Source organism: Topomyia yanbarensis, unplaced genomic scaffold, assembly GCF_030247195.1.
Source record: "Topomyia yanbarensis strain Yona2022 unplaced genomic scaffold, ASM3024719v1 HiC_scaffold_4, whole genome shotgun sequence".
Lineage (NCBI taxonomy): Eukaryota > Metazoa > Arthropoda > Insecta > Diptera > Culicidae > Topomyia > Topomyia yanbarensis.
Window position 1 is genome coordinate 1,770,548 of NW_026683602.1, and position 21,987 is coordinate 1,792,534.

General features: G+C 42.6%; 2 protein-coding genes across 6 annotated transcripts; one reads left to right on the forward strand and one right to left on the reverse strand.

Annotated features, from left to right (window-relative positions):
* Nucleotides 1-612: 612 nt before the first annotated feature.
* On the forward strand, nt 613-18,620 carry LOC131695372 (serine-rich adhesin for platelets-like). 5 transcript variants are annotated; one of them, XM_058983834.1, is made up of 9 exons: nt 613-750; nt 1,507-2,004; nt 14,309-14,467; nt 14,584-14,708; nt 14,765-15,081; nt 15,142-15,262; nt 15,328-15,456; nt 15,520-16,208; nt 16,277-18,620. In XM_058983834.1, exons 2-9 carry the CDS (start codon nt 1,880-1,882, stop codon nt 17,645-17,647), a joined length of 3,036 nt encoding a protein of 1,011 aa, XP_058839817.1. In that variant the 5' UTR covers nt 613-750; nt 1,507-1,879; the 3' UTR covers nt 17,648-18,620. The 5 variants fall into 5 exon arrangements, with proteins under 5 accessions (XP_058839817.1, XP_058839815.1, XP_058839816.1 ...); XM_058983832.1 differs by having other exon boundaries at nt 623-1,456; XM_058983833.1 differs by having other exon boundaries at nt 623-942.
* A 1,689-nt stretch (nt 18,621-20,309) lies between these two features.
* On the reverse strand, nt 20,310-21,981 carry LOC131695447 (glucosidase 2 subunit beta-like). Its single transcript, XM_058983960.1, has 3 exons — nt 21,956-21,981; nt 20,993-21,891; nt 20,310-20,936 (listed from the first exon to the last, which is right to left on the reverse strand). The coding sequence occupies exons 1-3, from the start codon at nt 21,959-21,961 to the stop codon at nt 20,702-20,704; spliced, it is 1,140 nt and encodes a 379-aa protein (XP_058839943.1). The 5' UTR covers nt 21,962-21,981; the 3' UTR covers nt 20,310-20,701.
* Between the last annotated feature and the right edge of the window lie 6 nt (nt 21,982-21,987).

Genomic DNA, 21,987 nt, shown 5'->3' on the forward strand with positions numbered 1-21,987 from the left:
TATTTTGGTGGAAAAAATGCATTTAATTTCGGTGATATTTTAAAATGCATTCCAAAGTGATCTGCCCCTAGCCTAATAAGCAATAATAACAATGGGTGCCGCACTTCGTGACGAAATTCCGTCGGCCCAGCTTCATTCCTCAAAGGCAGCAGAATTGTAAAAATAACTTGATAATGACACTAACCATTTTTTTCTACCGTTTTAGCTGATACGTTGAACTGAGATAGCAGAAGATACTGCTGAGCGGTAGAATGAATATGAATGAGATTAATTAATAAAATTGTAATGAAAATAGGTGATGGACGTTTTTGTTTTTTATCGCTCATTTAATTTATAGATAAGTACAAAACATAAAAAATGAGGGAAATTAATGTACATTTTGGGAAACGACATTGCGGAAAATTGTTTTCTATAAAATAATATTCCGGGTAATGACATGCAATAATTTTCGTTGTATTTACAATCATTGAGCATGAAACAATTTAAAAATGGTAACTGTTAGTCCGACTCTACCCTAAAAATAACATCGCACTACAGCCACTTCAACCCAAAAACATCGCACCACACATTTGCATCTAAACGTCATGCGCTGTCAAAAACGTTTTAATGTTATTTTTTCCTTCAAGTATTTTTGCGATCGCGTTCCATTGGTTTGTAGTGAATGCAGGAAGTAACAATTTAGTTGGAAATCCCGGAAAATTTGTTCCGGCTTTCCTTTTTTGCAGTGTTTCCCGCTGGTGGTACACGGTGGTAAGGTGACGAAGTGTAATTTGAGTGTTTTTCGGCTAGCAGAGACGTCGTAGGTTCTTCCAAATTCCGGCTGCATTGGTGCGTGCCGAGGCAGCAGCAAAGTTTTAAAAAGTTGGAGAGAGTTTGAATCCTAATACACCTAGCTTCGAAGCTGCGCTGCGGTGTACAGAAAAGGCCAGCAAACAGCGTGGAGTGAGTAAAAAAATCGAGACCTGTGCTTGTGCATCACCGTGGGACTACGAAAGTGCAATCAAAAGCGAACAAAAACAGCGACTAGCGCTGACTGGTAAAAAGGGGTGTGCGAGGCTCGTGCGGATAGGAAAAAAGGCTAGGAAAATAGTTGTGCTAGATTTAATTTTTTTTTCTTGCTTCGCTTCTATTCAATTCAACATCAGCGTGGAGGGCAAACGGCCTTTCTCTTTCACGGTAAAGGTGTACGACGAACGACAACAACAGCGGCGAGCGCAACGCCCCAGCGGTATTAGCAACAGCACGGCCCACCGCTAGTTGGAGCTATGAAAGAGACTCGTCTTCCACCTTCTGTCCGCAACTGAACTTGTTCGTACAATATTCAGTTCGATGGTTGTGAGCTGTTTTGTTTTGCTTTGACGGCCTTTTCTTCCGCAAAGTGAACTGTGTGCATTTGATACGTGAGACACGGTCCGACGGAAGCAAAAATATTATTCGTTCCAATGTCCGATTTCGGGTGAGGATAGCAAGGTTGAAATCTGATTTTCAGAACTTTAATTTATTTAGTTCAAGAGACGGCAGCTTTGGATGTGTTTTGTTCGGAAGAAGTGACTGAAATAATAAGTAGCAACAATCCAATCAACTTTCATCTTGCGTTGGTGGAAATTTCTGTAGTGATTTGTCTACACAGCTTGTGCTAATTCGTGAATCAGAGTTAATTGAATGCCGTCACCATCATCATCGTCTTCTGCAATCGTTTTGTGCATCGAAGCATTATTCATCCCACCAGTCCAATGCAAATCAAAGCCTCTCCGATGAGCACCACCCGGGCTCCAACACCGATTGTAGCGTTTGGGGTGAATCCGGAAATAGAGCGTTGATCTCCGGTGGTCACTCTTTCCTGTGAACGATACTCAACAGATAGTGGCGTAGCGTGAGAATGCTGCAACTGACCGAATTTGCTCTGGACAGTTTCTGGATCTACTGCACCCTGTCACTGGTGGCCATGGTGACCCTTGTCACGACCCTAGCCTCATGTATGTGCTGCCGAAAGCAGGAAATCAAGTAAGTTCATTCGGCGGTGGTGATTTAAAGTATATTTTTGCGATGTTGAATTCTCTTTCCTACGTTCATAGGATGACTATAAAATGTCACCTGGGCACCCTTCCTCCTGTCCCATCGTTGCTTTGCACTTCATGGTATCGTCTTGTGTTTGACTTTAAACGTGTGTGTTTTTTTTTTTTGATTTACGACTAGCTTGCAAGTATTAAGCCGTACTCTACTACGATAAAATTTATTTAATACGGTAGGAAGGCTCCATCTGAGTTTTTGTGTACATCTCGCTTGCTTACTGACAATGAGTGTACTCTCTTTCAAATGAAAGTGTTGCGTAGCTATTAATTCTTTGGCACTTTTTGGAATAAGTTCTATAGCTTTTAACGTGTATTTAGGATAAGTTGGACTGAATTCACCAGGTTACTTTTTAATTTTGCAAGTCGGAACGACGAACGAGTATTCGAGTTATAAGAACACTGCCTATAATCGGAAGTCAGTCCCATGTAGATAGGGAAAATCATTGAATATGGGACTGACTTGCGATTATGGGCAGAACAGTTCTTATAACTCGAAATAATGGTTACTATTCATAGAACTGAAGTTTTCACAATCAGCCTGACTGGAATCCGCTGGAGCAATGGTGCCATGGACAGTTCCAGCTAACGGTGAAAAATGAAATTTTAATTCATCTCCGTTGTCTTGAAATATTTTTGAAAACTGATAAAAATTATCCATTTATACTGTTTTTGACTTAATAAATACCGTAGCAGAGGTTCTCAACCTTTTTCGTACCACGGGCCCCTTAGAAATTACCCTGGGTTGTTGCGGACCCCCACGGATAAACATCGATTTTGTATGCTATCAATATGTTATTTTCAGTTTGTTAAGAAACAAGACGTGAGATTTCAATCTGCACTAGGAAAACATATTTTTCTCCGCGGTTTTTCGTGTTTCTTGATCCCAACAGTTTTACTGAAGAATGGTTTATTCGGCCCTGTATGCGCTAGGGAAAATGGATGAGTTTGAAATTCGTGGAACGCGATAGCCAAGAAATGAAGAAATCCAAAATTTTCGTGAGCCTGGAATCGTTTAGTTAAGAAATTACTAAGTTTGCACACGCAAGCATTCTAAAGTTGGAAGACAGAAAATTATAGGAAAATGTCAGGATTGGACAACGGCCATTTCACGCATGTGTCGCGTACTGTTATCTGTATTTCAGAGTACTTCTATTTATTTATTTAGTCTTCGAGCATGCTAACACGCACGGACTCTTATGAAATAATTCTTAACCTAAACACTTTTTTGGACGCAATAAAACCAAAACCCTGGAAAACATCATTAAAACATTTACAGAAAACATCCACATTGTTATTCTATCCGTAAAGAGTACGATGATTCCGAAGTCACATGAATCTGTCGCACGCCCAATCTGTCCTCCAGGAACGTTGAATGGAAGTTTACCTAGTAACTCTGCTCAGTTGATAGTGTTGCTGATCACGTCAAAAATTAAAAGCCGTTGGAGGAATTTTCTACGGAAGCGCAAACTTGGGTAGCCGGATCAGCGTGCATCGATCTTCATAAGGAGATAGAAGTACAGAATCGGACCAAATCGGCAATAAAGGAAAGCATAGCGGACAAAACATGATTCAGCGTTACGACGAATAATCCCCAGCATTGAGAAAGCCTTTGTGACGGTTGCTGACAAATGTTCGGAAAACCTCAGTTTAGTAAGGTGAATGCCTGAAGTCTTTGGTACACAGTAGCTAGGCTGATGGTGGTCAATGCGATTCTGTAGTCGAAGGAAATTGGAGATCGCAATCGTAAGAAAGTTATAACATTGCATTTGCCTGTGTTAACTTCCATCTCCGTCGACACCAGATTGAAGTGTGCAGCAATTCAGGGGTGATATTGTCACCCGAAAAACCTTAAAATCCTTAGCGTGCATCAGTTTTAGAAGACTTAAGAAGCTTACAGAGGTCGTTGATGAATAATACGAATATCAGTTGGTCTACATGACACCCTTGTGGCACACCTTTTACGTTTGTACCATTTTCATTCTGATGTTAGTTTAGTTGACCAGTTTATGAAGTATCTCTCATTAATAACTGACCAAATGGCACTGAATGATGGAATCATTGTATTGGGAGATTTCAATCTTTCTAGTATTAAACAGACACCGCTGTCCTCCCATTATCTTTATCCTGATGCTACATGTTCCACAAAGTTCCCAGCTACTTCGAAATGCATCGATGTTTTTAATACAGCCGATCTCGTTCAGTTAAATAAGGATTATAACAGCAACAATTGTCGGCTCAAACTCTGTTTCGTTAGCCAGGAGCTTTCTGATAACTTCTCGGTAACTACAGCTCCTGCTTAACTTGCTAAAACTTGTGGCCATCATTCTCCATTGCACATTACTAATGAGGAATTGGAAGCCGCAGTTTTTCACTCCGTTGCTGAAAAAACATTGGAAATTTTACCACAGAGAATCATTTTTTTTGCAACATTGGACAGACATTTTTTATTGTTCAATAGAGATATCAACCCGGCTACGATATTATGAACACACATTGTGTTATTTGCTATAGAACAGTTCATTCCGAGGTTGACACGAAGGGAACCAATTTACCCAAATGCTTAGTCATATTTTCAAATATGACTAAGCATTTGGGTAAATTGGTCAAATGCTTAGTCATATTTTTCTCCTGTAGGCATTCAATGATTAAATTCGTGTATAATATATCTCGGATTGTTCTTCAACGTGAATTGTCCGTGAAGGAATTGAGGGTTCTGCTAGATTCAAAATTCAATTTTAAAGAACACATAGAATACACTATTTCCAAACTCTTAGGTTTTATTTCTCGATCTACAAGAGAATCCGTTGATGTACACTGCTTTAAGGCACTATATTGTGCTTTGGTTCGTTCTACGATTGAATATGAGTTGTTCTTTGGATGCCTTTTGTCCAATTCGCACATTAGCGACTTCCATGGAGAGACCCGTTGAATCTCAGACTCATCGATCTTGATCTGCTATCCGTTCATCGGGATGTTTCCAAAACAACTTTTATCGCCGATCTACTGCACCCACGAATCGCCTGTCCTGATTTTCTAAAGTTATTGCATTTTGATATCCGTCGTCTTAGCCTTCGATCCCATCCATTCTTTCGTCTTTCTACTGCTAGAACCACTAATTATGGCTACAATGAGCCATTCGCCAGTATGTGTTGTTTATTCAACCGATGTTCCCACGCCTTTTTATTTTTTCTTTTTGATAAATTCAACTGATAATAAATTTTAATGAACTAAACTAAAAATAATTAACCTTACAACAAACGGTGACGTAATTGTCTACGTTTTTGCAAAGTATGTAGTCCTAATAGGTTGCAACGATTGTATAACATTCCCCCGAAAACCATTCCCCAGAAGAAAAAATACCGAAGCTTTTTCCCCAGAAACACATATTCCAGAAAGCACTAATTCCCAGAAAACTGATTCCCAGAAAGTACCAAAGCCCAGAAAACTTTCACCCAGAAAGAACCATAACCCAGAAAACTGTTCCGCAGAAAGTACCAAAACCCAGAAAATTATTTTTCCGAAAATTTCGTTACATTTAGATCATGTGTACTTAAATACTTGTTATAAGTTTGCTATTCACAGTATTTTTTTCAATATTTACGCATTGTGCTTAAATTTAATCGCATTAAAAAGATGGAAAGATCTACGGGTGATGATTATATGTAAAATGAAAGCTTTCGATTCCTATTTGATAGAAAAAGTATTATAATTGGTTTTGAATTGATTTTTGCATTTAAAACCGCTTGCTCCGCATGAGGCAATAGTGACGCAATTGCTAATTCCGGTTCCTATAGATGCAAAACCCATTGATTACTTTTGGAGCATGCAACTCTAGGTACATTTGGCCCACTATAGCTGCAAAGGAGCTCAAAAATCAAGGAAAACTCACTATTTCAGTTGTTTTTTAGTAAATTTCTATAATAAAACTTGTGTTACCTTGCGAGTTTAGTGCGAACTACAAATAAAAAAAAAAATTAACGGCGGTTGGCATTTTAAACAAGCGTTTAGCTTACTACTGCAACTAGTAGTACACCGCGGCTATTGGAGCACCCACCCTATTGTTTGTTAAATATTCAACAATCGTCGATTTTCGATATTTGCGGCATCGCGCCGCGGAAATATCCCAAAACTCTATAATACATTTGAGTTGCAAACACATGTAATATTACCTGAAGATCTAGAAACATAAAAAGAACTCCATTAGGTTAAATACCTAATAGGACACCTCAAATCTCTATCGCTTTGCGTGCCATTGACGGTTAATGATTGAGCACAAAGCTTTGGCTGCCTAGAGCTAAAAAAATTTTTTTTCGATTTCTTGAAACAATGGCAAGCGACGTAGGATTTTGTGAAATGATGCACTTGTTAAAGAAAAAGTGCTAAATATAAAATCCTATACGTACGTCGCTGCAGATAGCAATTCTGAATACGCTGTGCAAATTTCAAAACGATCCAAAAAGAGTTGTTTGACTTACATTTCCGACCAGCTAAAAAGTGGTTTCGAAAAAAAATAGTGTTTAAAGTTTTCAGTACGCTCGGAGTATACATAAGAGGCGCTTCGGCGACACATCATTTTCAAAACTATTTAAGCACATTTTCAGCCATCGATTTTTTTTTCGATTTTTTGAAAATTCTAGTAATGTAACCCCTTATAACTCGATATTTCCAACAACAGAGTACTTAGCATAGATCACTAACAACGTTTTCTAGCTTAATACTACTTCATTGATTGCATAGTTTCAATTTAATAAAAACTGTTGCATACGGACAGTTTTTAGAAGAAATGAAACATTTTTTTGGTAATGGCTTTCGAATTTCACTTTTGAAGACGAAAACCCCATTAGCCGAAACTTTACTCCCATGTAATTTAAACATCAATGTCACAAATGACGTTTCAAGGTCGCAGAGATGTTTGTTTTCGTCGTTTAATGTTAAATTAAAAAGCCGAAACATGTATCTTCAAAATAAAAAAAAACAAGATCCATTCAGTAGATCTTTCGCAAATTATTCCCAAAAAACACCTCAATTTTAGGCCTCGAGAGTAGAGGACCCCCTTGAAATTTCGATGGTACATGATGCAACAAACATCAAAGAATATTATAAAAAATCTTTAATATGATAGTTCAAATATGATTTTCCTATCTTAGCCAACTTTTTGCTCCAGCTATTCCTTAGTGTGCTGGAAAGAATGAATCAACCCCTATGTTTGAGAAAACCGGTCAGACGAGTGGATAACAAGTTTCATTGCGAGGGCTATTTGGCATACATATTCAAAGAATTGCTCATGTATAAAAGAAGGAGTCAACTCCTATGTTCGAATAAACCGAGCATACGTGTTGATCACAGGTCATGCCCTTATTGATTCATCTGCTACATAAATTGCTATCCACGGGTCAATCGGAACATAGAGCATTGAACGAACGTTCCTGCCCTTAGTACACATGCTCCTTCCAGATAAAACAGAATTTAACTGTAGAAAAGCTCTAGAACTGTTTAGGAAGATTAATACCGATCTGTTTAGGAAGATTAATACCGATCTGTCGTGTTTTGATGACTATGCATTGGGAGCTGGCGCTGCTCATAGCTGTAGATATCACTTGTCCGGGATTGACATCGTCCGTGCTTTTGCCGATCTGTCTGCTTTCTCACGATTCTCCGTTTTCTCTCGTTACGGTAACGGTTAGCCTGGGAGGCTTCAGTTTGTTTCTCGACGTGCGTCCGTTTTCTCTCGCTACGGTAACGGTAAGCCTGAGAGGCTTATATCCTGCGCGTTTACGTCTGCTTCTTTCCAGCTCCGGTTGCGACAAGCCTGGATTGTTCAGCTGTTCCTCCTTTGCTTCTGCACACCCGCCTCACTTTTGTGGCATTTTCTGCGGTCGTGAGCTCCCTGCAACCCGTTTCCAGTCTGCAGGGTACGATTTCACCCGAATCGTGAAGGATCCGCGCGGTTGCGCTTGCTTGTCGGTTTTTCACGTTCTGAAACGGTTCGCGCGCTTGCGCCAGTGACTTAGGTCCATGACTTAGTTTGATGTGTCACCATGAAGCAGCTTACCTATGAGATTGACTTTTGCTATGTCTGAGGAGTCCAGAGGGGTCCGCCTTCGTCGACCTGCACCCCTGTGCAACGGCTCAAGGTTTTCCCGAGACTCGCTCCGAAAGTTCCGTCTCTAGTTTGCGGTTACCTGCTCTCCTTCCTGTTGCGCTCGCGTGCTCGCAGGTCGATTTCTCTCGTTCCGAAATGGCGCGCCTGTTGTGGGCTTCTGCTTTCTCGAAATGCGTTTTCTCTCGAATCACTAACGGCGTACCTGCTGGAGGCTTCTGCTTCCGACGTGTGTTTTCTCCCGAATCGTTAACGGCGTGCCTGCTGAAGGCTTCTACTTCCGACGTGCGTTTTCTCCCGAATCGCTAACGGCGTGCCTGCTGAAGGCTTCTGCTTTCTCGATGCACGGTTTCTCACGATCCGCTAACGGCATGCCCGCTAAGGCTTATGTTTCTCGACGCACGGTTTCTCACGTTCCGCTAACGGCTTGCCCGCTAAGGCTTATATTTCTCGACGCAGGGTTCCCCCTTTCCGCTAACGGCATGCCCGCTAAGGCTTATATTTCTCGACGCACGGTTTCTCCCGTTCCGAAAACGGCATGCCCGCTGAGGCTTACTGTCCTGATTGGTGGAAGTCCTGTCCCGTCCCTCACGTCTCGGCAGCTGCTTGCTGCGACTTGTCATGGGCCTTCCTAGACAGCTCTTCAAGTCCAATTGACGCTGGCTGATGTGCCATGGTGGGGAGGTAGTTTGAAAAGTTATTGCTCGCCACACCCTGACAGGGCACGATTTATCCCGATCGGCTAACGGTGTTTCTGGAGCACTAAACTCGTGGTTAGCAGGTTGCAGCCTGCCGACATAGCTGAGCAGGGCCGACTGCTCATAAAACCAAAACCTACACGTGTCATTTTGAACATCCTACCCCTTTATTCATCTCTCTTCACACATTCCTCTATTTTCTCTGACTTCTTCTATCCACCTATCCCTGCTGCTCTGCCCTTCCAGCCTACTGATTCTATTCACTTCTTAAAAGCTAGTACTCACAGCCCCGCCATCCGCTGCGGCATCTCACGATATGAACCGTGTGTCTCGCCACCTTCCGTTCCATCCGGCGTGCCCTCGTTAGTGACAAAATCCCCTTGAGCTCGACCGTGGGACCTATTGCGTCACGGTCTCCTATTACCCGCTTGTACTCAGGCTGCTCACCTGCGTCCAGGTGCACAGCTGCGGTGACCAGATTCCTTTCACCAACTGATCTGCCTGCGAATTGTTCCTGTTCGACCGACGCCTTGATGGAACTTCTGATGAGCCGGTATCTGAGTCCCGATGCTTGTAGTAGGACACTTTAAGTGTCGGAAAAGGAGCCTTCTCTTGGAAGGCGTTTTCCGTTTCGTGTTTGTTAGGCTGATTAAAAGCGTATCGCTTTTCGTTCGCAGATCACTGCTTGCTGGTACTGATACCTTCAGGATTCTTATCTACCTTCCCAGTGCAATCCGGTACGATGTGGTGTGGTCCGGAATCAACCCTGATTAGATCAACAGGCCTTGTGTGAACGGACGTTGTGTTCCTGCTTGTACGCTTGAGTTTTGACCGGATCAACACTCGTGTGACTGTCGGAATCGCGTATTTTTTTCCGTGCGACCCTTTCCAAAGTAAAATGGTTTTGTAATTTGTGCGTTCTGTCCCGCACGAGTATTTTTTTCAGCCGGTTTAAGCGCACGAAGCAGGAATCACGGCTGCACCTTACACCATTACTTTTTATTGTGATTCCTTTTCTTTTAGTAAGCGGAAACACTCTCTTCGCAACTGACAGGTAGAATGGATATAGTTACTGCAGAAAGTTTGTTGATGATGTTTCACTTTCAAGCTGGCAGGCGGCCCATGTGGTGGATTCATACACGCTTAACTTTAACTTAGTATAATGTGTGTGTTGAAAATGTTCAAATTGAGTTAACATCTAATCAAATAATTTAACTGCTACAACTGATAAAAACCATAGCAGCCAACAACAATATTATAATTAATCCGTCGATTGTATTGACAGGTTTTGAAACCGCTGAGATAAACGCTATAGGAAGGATTGTTCCCAATTCTTTGCGATATGGTTGCTTTTTCCACCTAACGAAATATTGGTGTAAACGGATCCAAAAATTGGGATTATCTGGAATTTATTTGAAAAGCATGCAAATGCAGATCTCTTTCAGACAAATCCAGGCCTTGGCCTTTTTGAAACCTCAAGATATGCCTGAAGGCTTGGGTATTGTCCGTTCTTCAGCTCCGGAATAAATGTCCCCGTACTTCGATTACATAAAAAATACGTTTTGGGGAAGCGAAGGGTTGGAAAACACTGCGCACAGGCCAAATTTTCCTTTGAATTATGGACCATGCGATACAACACCCTCAATGACATACCCAGAACCTCAAACGCAATAGAAGGGTATCACAACCAATTAAATGCACTCTTAAAAGGTACCAGTGACCTTAAACTTTATGCGGTTGTGAAAGCATTCAAAGAGGACGTAGGCCGGAATATATGCGATATCTGCAAGGAGATATGATAAACCGACGTCTCTGTAAAAAAAACAGGTAGAAGTGACAAAAAATTAAAAGAAGTTCTAATTGCTGACCAGGAAGACGGTACAACATTAAAAGATACCATTTTATCAATAGATCTTATATTACAAAACCAAACCTGAATATTAATATTAATAAATAAGTTATCTTCAGTTAAAATACCTCAATTTCTGGGAAATGGTTTTTTCTGGGGTATGAACTTCTGGGTATTTGTTCATTCTGGGTAACGGTTTTCTGGGCAAAAATACTTTCTGGGAAAAGGTTTTCTGGTGATTGGTACTTTCGACGGAAGGGTTTTCTGGAGAATGGTTCTTTCTGGGGAAAAAACTTCGGTGTTTTAGTTTCTGGGGAATGGTTTTCGGGGGAAAGTCGTACAACCGGTTGCAACGGTTAATATATGGTGGCACATTCGACGGATAATTCCATATCGCATAAATTTGCGCTGGACAGCTTCAATTCCTTCACTCCACGTTGCATGATAAGGACATCCGACAATCTACAAATTTCAACTGCGAGCGCACTAGACTTGAAACACAAAGGATCCCGGAATTCGCTGGAAATTTTGAACGTAAAACCCAGCAATCGATTCGCTTTGTCAATAGTCGCTGATAAATGATTGGTATAAGTTAGCCGTTCACCAAGAATAACCTAGATCCTTTACGTGGTCAACGCGGCGCAGCTAAGTTCCAGCAGTATTGTAGTTAAAATTAGGCATGTCGCTTGTACGATGAAAACTGATGACAAAAATTTCTAAGAATTTGACACCAGTTGTAAAATGTATCGATGAGACTCTGTAACTCACGGCAATCAGCTTTATTCCTTATGACAAAAATATTGTCAAGTCATATCAGCAAAAAACAGTTTCACTCTACGCATTAGAACGAAGACCATTCACGAGCAATGAAAATAGTACCGGGCCTAGTGTAATACCTTGTAGAACTCCGGAATTATTAGAAAAGGATTCAGACACGTTGTCACCAATTTGTACGAGTTTATCAAACTTTGCTAGCAATATCGCGTGGTTAATTGTGTCGAAAACGACCTTAAGATCTGTGTAGACTGGGTCCACCTGGAGTTTCTTGGATATTTTTTCTATGCAAAGCGATGTGCAAACCGATCGACAAGAGAAGAATTCGTACTGACAAGTGCTTATGTAATGTTTACTAGCAGAAAACAGCACCTCGTTGATAAGCGATTTGAAAATTTTTGACTCGAAACTCAGCGAAGTGATTCCCCGGTAGTTCTCGATGTTACTTTTGTCAGCATTCTTATGTACCGGAAACATGACTGAACACGTCCAATCATCGGAAAATTTTTGCTGCTGAATTGTCGCATTCAAAAGGTAATCAGTGGGGCCGCTAAAATATCAGAAATTTTTTTCAGAACAGCTGAAGGCATAGCACTCAGCACTACCCAGTGTCCCGACTTATTGCAAGGACGTGATATACCCGATGGCATGCTAGAAACCAGAAGGTTTTCAAGAATCGGATCGTCATTTAAAGCAAAATACTCGTCTGGGAAGGGAGTTCGAGAGACCCTCTCACGACCTCCGAACGCAGGGTCAGGACCACTGTGCTGGTCGCTGGCTGGTAGTACAACTGCGTCGGACCACTCGGGGGCTTCCGTAATACGGTATAACTGGCGTCCCGGTGAAGGCAGCGCTTTGCCATTCATCGTTCCCATAACCTCACCAAGCGATTGTTTGTTAATTCTTTGTCAAGTTATCTTTTGTCTCTATGTTAGTTATAGTTTTCCAAAATTATAGTGTTAGTGGTAGTTGTAGAAATACGCTGCGAAATTTCGATGCTGTAATCTGCTGGTACAAAAGATGAGGAGGTTTTATGCCTGCTGGAGGGTTTGAATTAAACCTATCTCCAGGGGGCGTTTCTCTGCCTCAAATAGAACAATGAAGCTAAGAATTTTTAAGTTCCACGGTATCTACATCCACTGACATACTAAGAATACCAACGGAGGATCCTCGAGGTCCAAGATTTAGAACCCTTGAGTTCCATAATAAGTTCACAGTTATTTTAGATCAATATTCACACAAATATACTGCTAAAGATTTACATTCAATAATGTCATGCTTTCAGGTTAAATTCCTATGAGATTTGGAGAAGAGCTACGACCTAATGGAGAGACCGTTAGAACCATTAACCGTCCGAACCATATATAGACTACAATAAAATGATTTTTGACTCAAATGTCTGAACCAAACCAACAAAGCTAACACTTCCCAACTTCACTGGAACTTACGCACGGAATTTACGCACGGAAACTCACAGAGATGACATCATATTGTTCACATACAGCAACAAGAAGAAAGAAGGAACGGTCATACTATTTATCCATTTAAAGGCTGCTGTAAACCAATTTTAATTGAAGTATACGGAATTAAAGTAATGAAAGAATTTCTACAAAAATTAGGTTCATTCATATAAAACCGAGAGTTGATCCTAGAATCAAGCACAATGTTTAAGAAAATTATAGTGTGTACATGATGTGATGTAACAAATTGACCACACTATGGTCGTACTCGCTAGCAGCACAACGGTCAGCGAGGAGATTTTCGTTCCTTTCGTAGCAATAGACAACCATATCGGACGATAAAATGGAAAAGACAAGCTCAAAGATTGTGCAGTGAAGTTTCGAAGATGTTTATTTATGGCCGAGGGGACTCATGTGAAATTGGATTTTAATAAGCACAGAGAGAAAACATTTGTTCTGGTTACTGAGAAGATATTTATTCTCGGCAAATTCATGTTCGTTTTTGCTGATGAATTTGCTTGAAAACTTCTGATAAGGCCAGCTATTTTTAGCTGCGTCGAAAGTTTATAATTTGTTACAAACTATACTGCCCAGCATGAGAGTCCCATTGTGTTCTGAGTCACCAGTGAATCACAATGCACAAGTAAGATTACCAGGTTTGTTTAGAAAATATAAAAAAGGCCGAAACATGGTGATCCATAAAGCTCTACGAAAATGTAAATCTTGAACAGTGTTTTTCTCGTCTTACTGTTTTTCAATATGGGACTCTTATGCATATATGGGAAGTATACTACGGAAGCAAAGATGTACACGGAAGAGTGTCTGAGAAAACTTATTCTTCATCTCATTGAGTCTCATACACTGAAAAGTTTTGGTTATCTACTAATTCAGTTGATAGGTATTTCAGTGGTACTTCGAAAATGGGCTTCCAAATACTGCACAGTCCGTTTTGCGAAAAATATTGATTTCGATTTGAATCCGAATCAGGGTCGGTCTAATAATCCAAAAATGGCCGTTTCGACAACAAAATAAGCATGAAATTATTCAAAAGTATACAGTCGTGAAAACAACATAGAATCGTACCGTTGTATTTATTTCTTTCTTTCTCTTAATGCATGATCGATTGAAGTTCTCAGCATCCCCTGCACTACCTATTCCTAATCCCTCCGGTTTGTACGTAAAGTTGTTGCACTCGTCATCGTCGCACGTATGTATTATGTAATTTCAACTAATTATTATTTTTCTCACTCTCACCATTCGCCGTGCATCCTGCTTACCCCTCACATGTATCTCTGTGTGTATGTGTTGTTTGCCGTGTGATTTTTTTCGCCACCCGAATGCGTGACCGCACACAGAAACGACCTGCTCGGTTTGGAAGGCATGGTAAAACTTACCAACCCGGAGGATACTCTAAACAGCCAGGATACAACACCTGGAACCGGGATTGGTGGTGGGTCAGCAATCGGTGGACCGGATCAGACCGATTGCAGTGAACCGGAGAGCATTAGCAAAAGGTTGTTGTTTTCGTTATTGTGTCAGTGTTTTTTGTTATTGGAAGATCTTGTAAATTTTAGAATTAGTTATTGTTAGAAGATTGTTAAATTATTTACTAAGAGCTCCTATTCAACAGGGCTTCCAATGCACCGCACCGAAGTTTACCGGATATTCCAGTGGTCGAACCGATTGGGGATAACAACTCCGAACTGTACGCGACCGTAGGTGATAAGGTTCAGGATTTGCCTCAGGGAAGAAGTCGTAAGTGGAACTTGAAGTTGGTAACAAAACAGACATTGACTGTATCGTGGTTCTAGCAACTTCGAGCCTTAAGAAGCATGCCAGCGTTTCACAGCACAGCTCTATCAGCCAGGCAGATGATATTAGTTCCCCGTACGCACGGGTACGTTCACCCTCTCATGCGTACGACAAGCTACGTAGAGCGGAGCACCCGTATGCGCAGGTCGTACAGCCGGGTACCAGCGGAACGGCGCAGGCAGCTGGTTCCGCCGACGATGAGCTGCTGAGCCCGATTTCACGACGTGGTGGAGCGAGTACTGGAGCTTCTGGGGGAGGTGCAAACGGGAGAGATTCCAATCAAAGTTTGCTGGACGAGCGGGAAGGTTCTTCGGTGGTGAGTGATTGTCCAGTGCTGCCGGAAGTTGTAGTTTCCTGATGACTGTTTTTATTTCAGGATATTCCTGCGGCATCAGCTATAGCCGGCAGGGTTTCCGCCAGCCAAGATTTGCCGTACATGACTCCTCCAATTGTACAGCCACCGCAGCATTTTAGTGGTGACTCGCAAGATTCCTCAAGTATGTTGATATCAAGTTATTCGAAGATAGATGTTCATTTCTTATCTCTTGCTTCGTTCCAACAGAAGGTTATACAAGCATTAGCGTTCGAGAGCCGCTGGCCAATCTTTTACCTCAAACTCAGAACCAAACCACCGCACAGAGACGCCAAATGATGGGCGACTCCCACTATGCCACCGTGTCGGACGATTCCGGTAACATTCCGCCCCTCGTTGCGTTCCAAATATCCCAAGACATGAACGCTTTTCTATTTTCAGACGAAATGTACGCAGCAATAGAAGACCCCAACCATCCGGGCGACCACTACACTAGTGGTTCAGAAACGTACGCGCAAATACAACCGCCCAACATGGTCACCGTATCGGTTGAGATCAACACGGGAGCGTCCAGTCGACCTTCTGCAGGACACCCGACAGACTCGTTGGACGTCCTTCAACCGCATCCAGCGAACTCTTCCTCGAGTGCAAAAACACTCCACAATCGCCACAGTAGCGCCAGTGGGACAAACGTTCCCTTGGAAGATCCCTCATCCTCGCAACTACCACCACCTCCGATCGACAGTCTTCGGGCGCACCAGTCTCATGTCGCGTACGCACATTCGCGGCAAGCTTCCAGCTCGAGCTGTACCAGTTCGGTTGGTAATCTCGGATCGCCTAAGCCGGAGAAACGTCAGGCAAACTCACCCCTTCCGCCGACACCAAAGACGCTGAAGCACCAGTCGACAAACAGTTTCTTCAGCAACTCCAACCTAACCTCAATCAGTTCCAATACGTCCACGCAGACGGGACAGTCTGGGCGCAACTCGGTCGCCTCAGTGATTGAGTACAAGAGTTCGAGGGAAAATATTGCCGCTGGCAAAACAGACGATCTGCAACTGATAGGCAACGGATCGGCCATTAAGCCGAAGAAAAGTCCCTCGAAAGATCTGGAGGGAATGTACGCGAAGGTACGTGTTTTTTTGGAACTAAAACGCTCAGCTAACTTAAATAATAATCCGTTATTCGTTATTTACAGGTTATGAAGAAGAATAAACTTTCGAAGGCACCCTCGCAGAATTCGAGCCCGGTTCCGCCGCGTAAGGAGGGAACCGCCCTACTCGCGGACGTGGAACAATTTCTATCCGATCCGGAGCTAACTCAGTTAAACGGCAGCAGTTCGCTTCACGGGTCTCCCAGCAAGAAACCTCTGCCGACGATCAGTTCCGGTAACGACTACGAGACGTTGGAAAAAAATCCTTCACGTCATCATCATCATCATCGGCAGCAGCAGGATCCAGGTTATGAGACGATACCGGGAGACAGCATTTCCAACACAATGGGGGATTTGAGAAAGTCGACGGACTACTCGCAGGTCCAAAAAAGGCCTCAAGCGGTTGCTCAAGGGATTCAAAGTGTTTCACGAAATTCGCTGGAGATATTCCATGGTTTGGATAAGTCAGCCACAGACGGTGAGCCGGGATACGAAAGCTTACCGGGTGGCAACGATCCAGGATATGAGACGTTGAATCGAAACAGGGCAGAGTCGGATTCAGATCCAAACTACGAAATTTTGAGACCAACAAGAGATAACGACGGTTACAGTAGCATTCGGGACAAAAGGACGGCAAAAAATCGACTGGATTTTGGCAAAGACGATGACAATGACAGTACCCCTGGGTACAGCAGCATCAAGGAGCGAATCGATTACGATCCAGGGTACAGCGTAATATCGGAAAAGAAGAAACCACCGTTCGGACACGACTACGCCAGTATAACAGAAGAAACGAAACGGAAGAAGCAGAACCTGAACAACAACAATCCTGATCCGGGGGAAGAATCGGATATTTACTCAAGTATTACGAACGCTCCTATTGTGGGGAATGCAACCATCGCCCCTTCCAGTATCGGCAACAATAACTACTCAACGATTCCGGAGCCAACAAACCTAACCTCATCGCCGGGTTACTCGAGCATTTCGGAAACTCGGACCACACCCTCCACCGACAGCACCAGTTCGCCAGATAACCTCATCGGATACGCTAAGCAGCACAACACAGCCACCAACAATAGCAACAGTCGGCTCTCGTCCAACTATGAATCTCTGACCGGAAGCGAATCCGATCCGAACTACGAATCGGTTAAATATCTGAACGTGCGAGAAAATCCGTACGAACGTTTGCACAACGAACCGGGCCAAACGCCTTCCACGGGTGGGCCCTCACTGACCGACTCGCTCAACCGATCGACTGATTCCACCGTATTCAGCCCGAGCCAGGCGAATGCCGCTACCGACTCGGACACGGTTTCGGTCGAGTGTCCATCCGCTAACACCGTTACCGGCAGCTCACAGACACCGTCCGTGTGCGAGCTGGAAGCGACCGGTGTCAGTGACTACTTTCAAGTCTGATTTTCTTTCGGCGCCTTCGTCTCGTCGGCTTCCTTCGCACATCAGCGGGTCGATGTGGAGCGTAAGTATTTTTGAAAGTATTTCTTCTTGTAAGAGCCCCCCCCCCCCCCTGCGGGACGGCATGCGACCACAAAGTATATTTATATGTTTATATTATGCTTACTGAAACACAGATGATTAATATATTCCAGAGGAGCAGATAGGGGATGAGTAGGATTATTACTATAGTATCATTAGTGTTCTGCTTTCTAGAACGACGCGTGTGATCGGTTCATAGAAGTGATCAGTACTTCGTTTGCGTAATGCGTATTGATTTACGATAGTGCGACGGAGTGGGGAATCATCATTTGCACACTAATCGTGAACGTGACTATTTTTACCTTACATTGTCGAAAAGCACTGCTACTCATTTTATAAAAATGAAATCGCATTGTGTAATATTTAACAATTTAGCTATAATTGTATAAGGAAATTTATTTAATGTTAATAACTTTTTCGCGCTTATAGTGGGAAACGCCACACTTGTTTAGGATAAACGATGCAAAAGTTGATTAAATTTTGATAAATTGTTTTTATTTTATTTCGCTGATTAATGTTATTTTTTCTGTAAGTGATTTGGAAACAAACACAACTAATGCAAACAAACATTCCAACGTGCAAGTATTTTGATTGGATAAGTGTGGAATAAGATAAGTCAAGCTACCATGTACTGTACTATTTCGTGTTCTAGCTGCCGTGCCGCATGCTAACCGGAAAACTAACGAATAACCCACATGATAACTGTATTGTATTTAGTCTGTAAGAGTGCAACCCAACACCAACCAACGAAACGTAGCGTTTATTCCTATATATCGATTGTTTTCGTTTATGTACACATCCGGCTGCGAAGATTCAATATTCGCGTCGAAAGTTGATTGGAGCAATCGAACAACTCAAATGAAAGTGTAGTAAACTTATATACGGACAAGACAAATTATTCCGGTGTTACGGACCATTAGAAGTGATGATATCATGTCCTTTCGTGGAACTGTACTGGCAGGTGAATTATTTTCCTGTCTGTCAAGTTGTTCCTTATACATCCTTGTTGTTCGTTTAAAATATTGTAACAAATGTTATGAATCGGTTATTATTATGGTTCCGAATTATAACTGAATGTATTTCAGAAGTCCAGGTTGCACGACTTTTGGCTACTAATCTCCTTGTAAGCCCCCGCCCGACATTCTTTATTCATCCGATCTTCGCAAATCGAATGCTATGTTCAACAAGTAAGAACATCCATAGCCCTGCTTAAACCATCTAACATCATAAACGAGTGGAATATCTCTCCATCTATTCTCATGCTTGGTTTTTCATTCATCCAGCGTCATATGTCATCCACAAACAGCAAATCCCGAAACGAATCGCAGAGTAAATTTTGCTATTTGCCAACCAAGGATTCAGCCAACGGGTAGCTTCCAGACAAAACGACAAACCTTTTATTCTGCCAGACATATTTTCACAAATTTAACAAAAATCGATTGATAAGTATCGATGACTTTGAGGTCGCTGTTAAGTGACAGATTTTGCCAGACATTTTTAGTTGATCTGCCAGATCTTCTTTGAAAAATAGCGGCAACCCTGCTAATCGGCGGTATTGAGGATAGTCGTGTCTCGATAATTGTTTGTAAGACCTTCGTGTAGATCGGCCATATTAGGTAAACCAACCTCAATCCGAAGGTATCTCTTCTTTCATGCAGACCGTCCCAATCAAAAAGAGCGGGCTTCGTACAGTTGGTCACTTCTAACTTTGCGGATTTTTACCGGGATTCCGTCCTTCCGAACGGTTTGATTTATCAGCTTTTGAATAACCTTTCGTACTTCGTCTAGCATGGGTGGATGCACGGGTGTACCATAAATACATTAGGCATACGTACGTTCACGTATTATGACGAACACCTAAACGCACCCCGGCAACTAAATGAAAGTTTTAGCACTTATAAATTTACAAACGCGATCTCAAGCATGAAACCACCGCTCGCGCGATCATGATTAGGTCACGTCGGGCAGTCCCTACCCTCGGTCCCAGTTGGACCAATAAAAAAAAATGACAACACGACATGACATGGCGACATGACCTGTGATATCGGTGGACTCTCTTCTAGTATCTGAACCGCACGTCGTAAATTAAGTATATTCACGGGCCGCGCGATTAGTCAAGAACACACGCAAAAAATCGAATTTATACACGCGAAATCACATTCGCACTAGCACCCGTGACAAACAAGTTACCATACGGATGAACCTCAGATTGACCTAGATGACTTGACACTACGATCGAATAACCTTTCAAACCCTCCCCCGCCCGTCCATTTTCTTTTCCAATAGAGTGCATATCGTCCGCATGCACCAGCTCAGCCAAACTCGTGGTTTATGTTTCCACTTTGTCTCTTTAGAACCATGACATTTGACTATTGCACCAGACTGACACTAGTCAAAAATTAGAAACACTACTTCTGAACACACTAAACGACTCGCAACTTACGATGTCCCGTAAGGGAAGAAGTTCAAAAATCGAAACTCGTGTTTAGCCAGTAATCCAATGCGTGCAATATTCCTCCCTAAGGGGTCTTTGAACCCTGAAAGAACACTAGTAAGAATTCGGATCAGTAAGGGATGGGAACAATTCTTAAGACGCTGCTAATTCGTTTATTTCTTTGTCTGCTTCTAAAGATTGACATCACATTGGACACTACAGTTTCGTCTGCTTCAACATAAAACCTAGTCACACTTTTCGTTGGTTCTATTAAATAAAATGAAGGAATGCTTAACGAAAATCAATCAGAACATATTCCTACACACATTACATTTTTTTTCCTGAGTTCGTAACCGCCGTTCCTATTTCATTCTCTTCATCCAATAGTACTTACTAATTTAATCCTTTTACGATCGATGAAAAATGATAATTCCGTCTCGTATGTAAAAGTCACATCGGCTGACGGAACGATAGATAACTTTGGGTGTTTTACTGACGAAAGCGATGACCAATTCAGGTGTAAAAGTTTTACTTATTCGATCTTACAGCTCATCGTGCTCCTTGTTGCCGTCTTCCTTGAAGAAACAGGCCGCCGGTGTCTGCATACGATACTCGTACTCGCATCGGTTCGGCTCCGAAACGGACAAAATTCTCGTATCCAGCCCGCACTCGAGGTGAACAAAGGCGGATCGGGCCGGTCCATTCCAACAGGTAGCTCCATTGGTATACTTCATCGCAGTGTACTCACCGTTAGCCCAATTCTCCCAGGTACCCAATCTGTAAGTACACAATTTACACAAAAAAATACTGTGAACTGCTGAACCGATTCTTACCTAGTCTCAGGTCCGCCGTTCTTGGGCTGCTGAATAGCTTTATCAAACGGACACAGTTTGTAGACGTACTCTCTGTCTTCCAAATTCAGACATTCCCCGTTCAATGGAGCGTATTCTTCGTCTTTACCGTAATCCTTGTTAAGTAAATCTTCAATGTTCTTCATCTCCTGTTCAATCTCGCGAACATGTCGATCTGCTTCCGTGTACTGGTTTCTAGCATCATTGGCCATACGGATTAGTTCCTTCGTTTCAGGATCATACTCTTCTTTAGGCTCTTCAGCAGTATCGACCTGCCCTTCACCTACCTCTTGTTCTTCAAGCCCTTCATCATCTTCCTCTTCTTCCTGCTCATTCTCAGCGATCTCCTCCTCTTGATAATGCTGGGTGGGTTCGCTTCCATCTAGATCATAACCATCGTCCTGCTCGGTATGTAAATCGGCTTCCTCCGTCCCTCTTTCCAGTTCCTCCACATCACTAGGAGGCTTGAATAGACCCGAGTCCAACATCAGGAACGGCTTAATTTTTGGCCAGCACAGGGTGACAAATGTTTCAAAATCCACCTGCTCGTGATCGTCCAAAAAGAATCGAGCTTCATCCTCCGTAACGGATCCATCACGATTGCGATCAAACACGATTCGTGTTTGTAATTCAGCAATCTCCAGAACTTGGTTCTGGTTCGAATCGTACTTAAGGAAAGTTTCCTCTGCCTCATCCCGATTACTCATGGCATCCGCTTCTTGCTTGGCACGGCGCGCTTCCTCCTCTCGGTCACGATAAACTTTAAGTGCTGCATTTTCGATTGCCTCAGCCTCATCTTTAATAGCTGCTTTTTCCTGACGGAGAGCTTCCGCTTCTCCCCTGGATCGCTCCAACTCAGCGAAACGAATCCGTTGTTCCTCCTAGAGCATAGAAACCGACAATTGTCAACTCACACGATGACACCACTTAAAAGCAAGTCCTTACCTTCATAGCTTTTCCCCTCTGACTCATCTCCG

What these genes read in the sequence shown, in the direction of transcription:
- LOC131695372 (XM_058983834.1), top strand. Translation starts at nt 1,880, where the DNA reads ATGCTGCAACTGACCGAATTTGCTCTGGACAGTTTCTGGATCTACTGC. An exon ending in AGCGGGAAGGTTCTTCGGTG is followed by an intron (nt 15,082 to 15,141) that starts GTGAGTGATTGT and finishes TTTTTATTTCAG; the next exon opens with GATATTCCTGCGGCATCAGC. An exon ending in TGGAGGGAATGTACGCGAAG is followed by an intron (nt 16,209 to 16,276) that starts GTACGTGTTTTT and finishes CGTTATTTACAG; the next exon opens with GTTATGAAGAAGAATAAACT.
- LOC131695447 (XM_058983960.1), bottom strand. An exon ending in AACGGCGGACCTGAGACTAG is followed by an intron (nt 20,937 to 20,992) that starts GTAAGAATCGGT and finishes GTGTACTTACAG; the next exon opens with ATTGGGTACCTGGGAGAATT.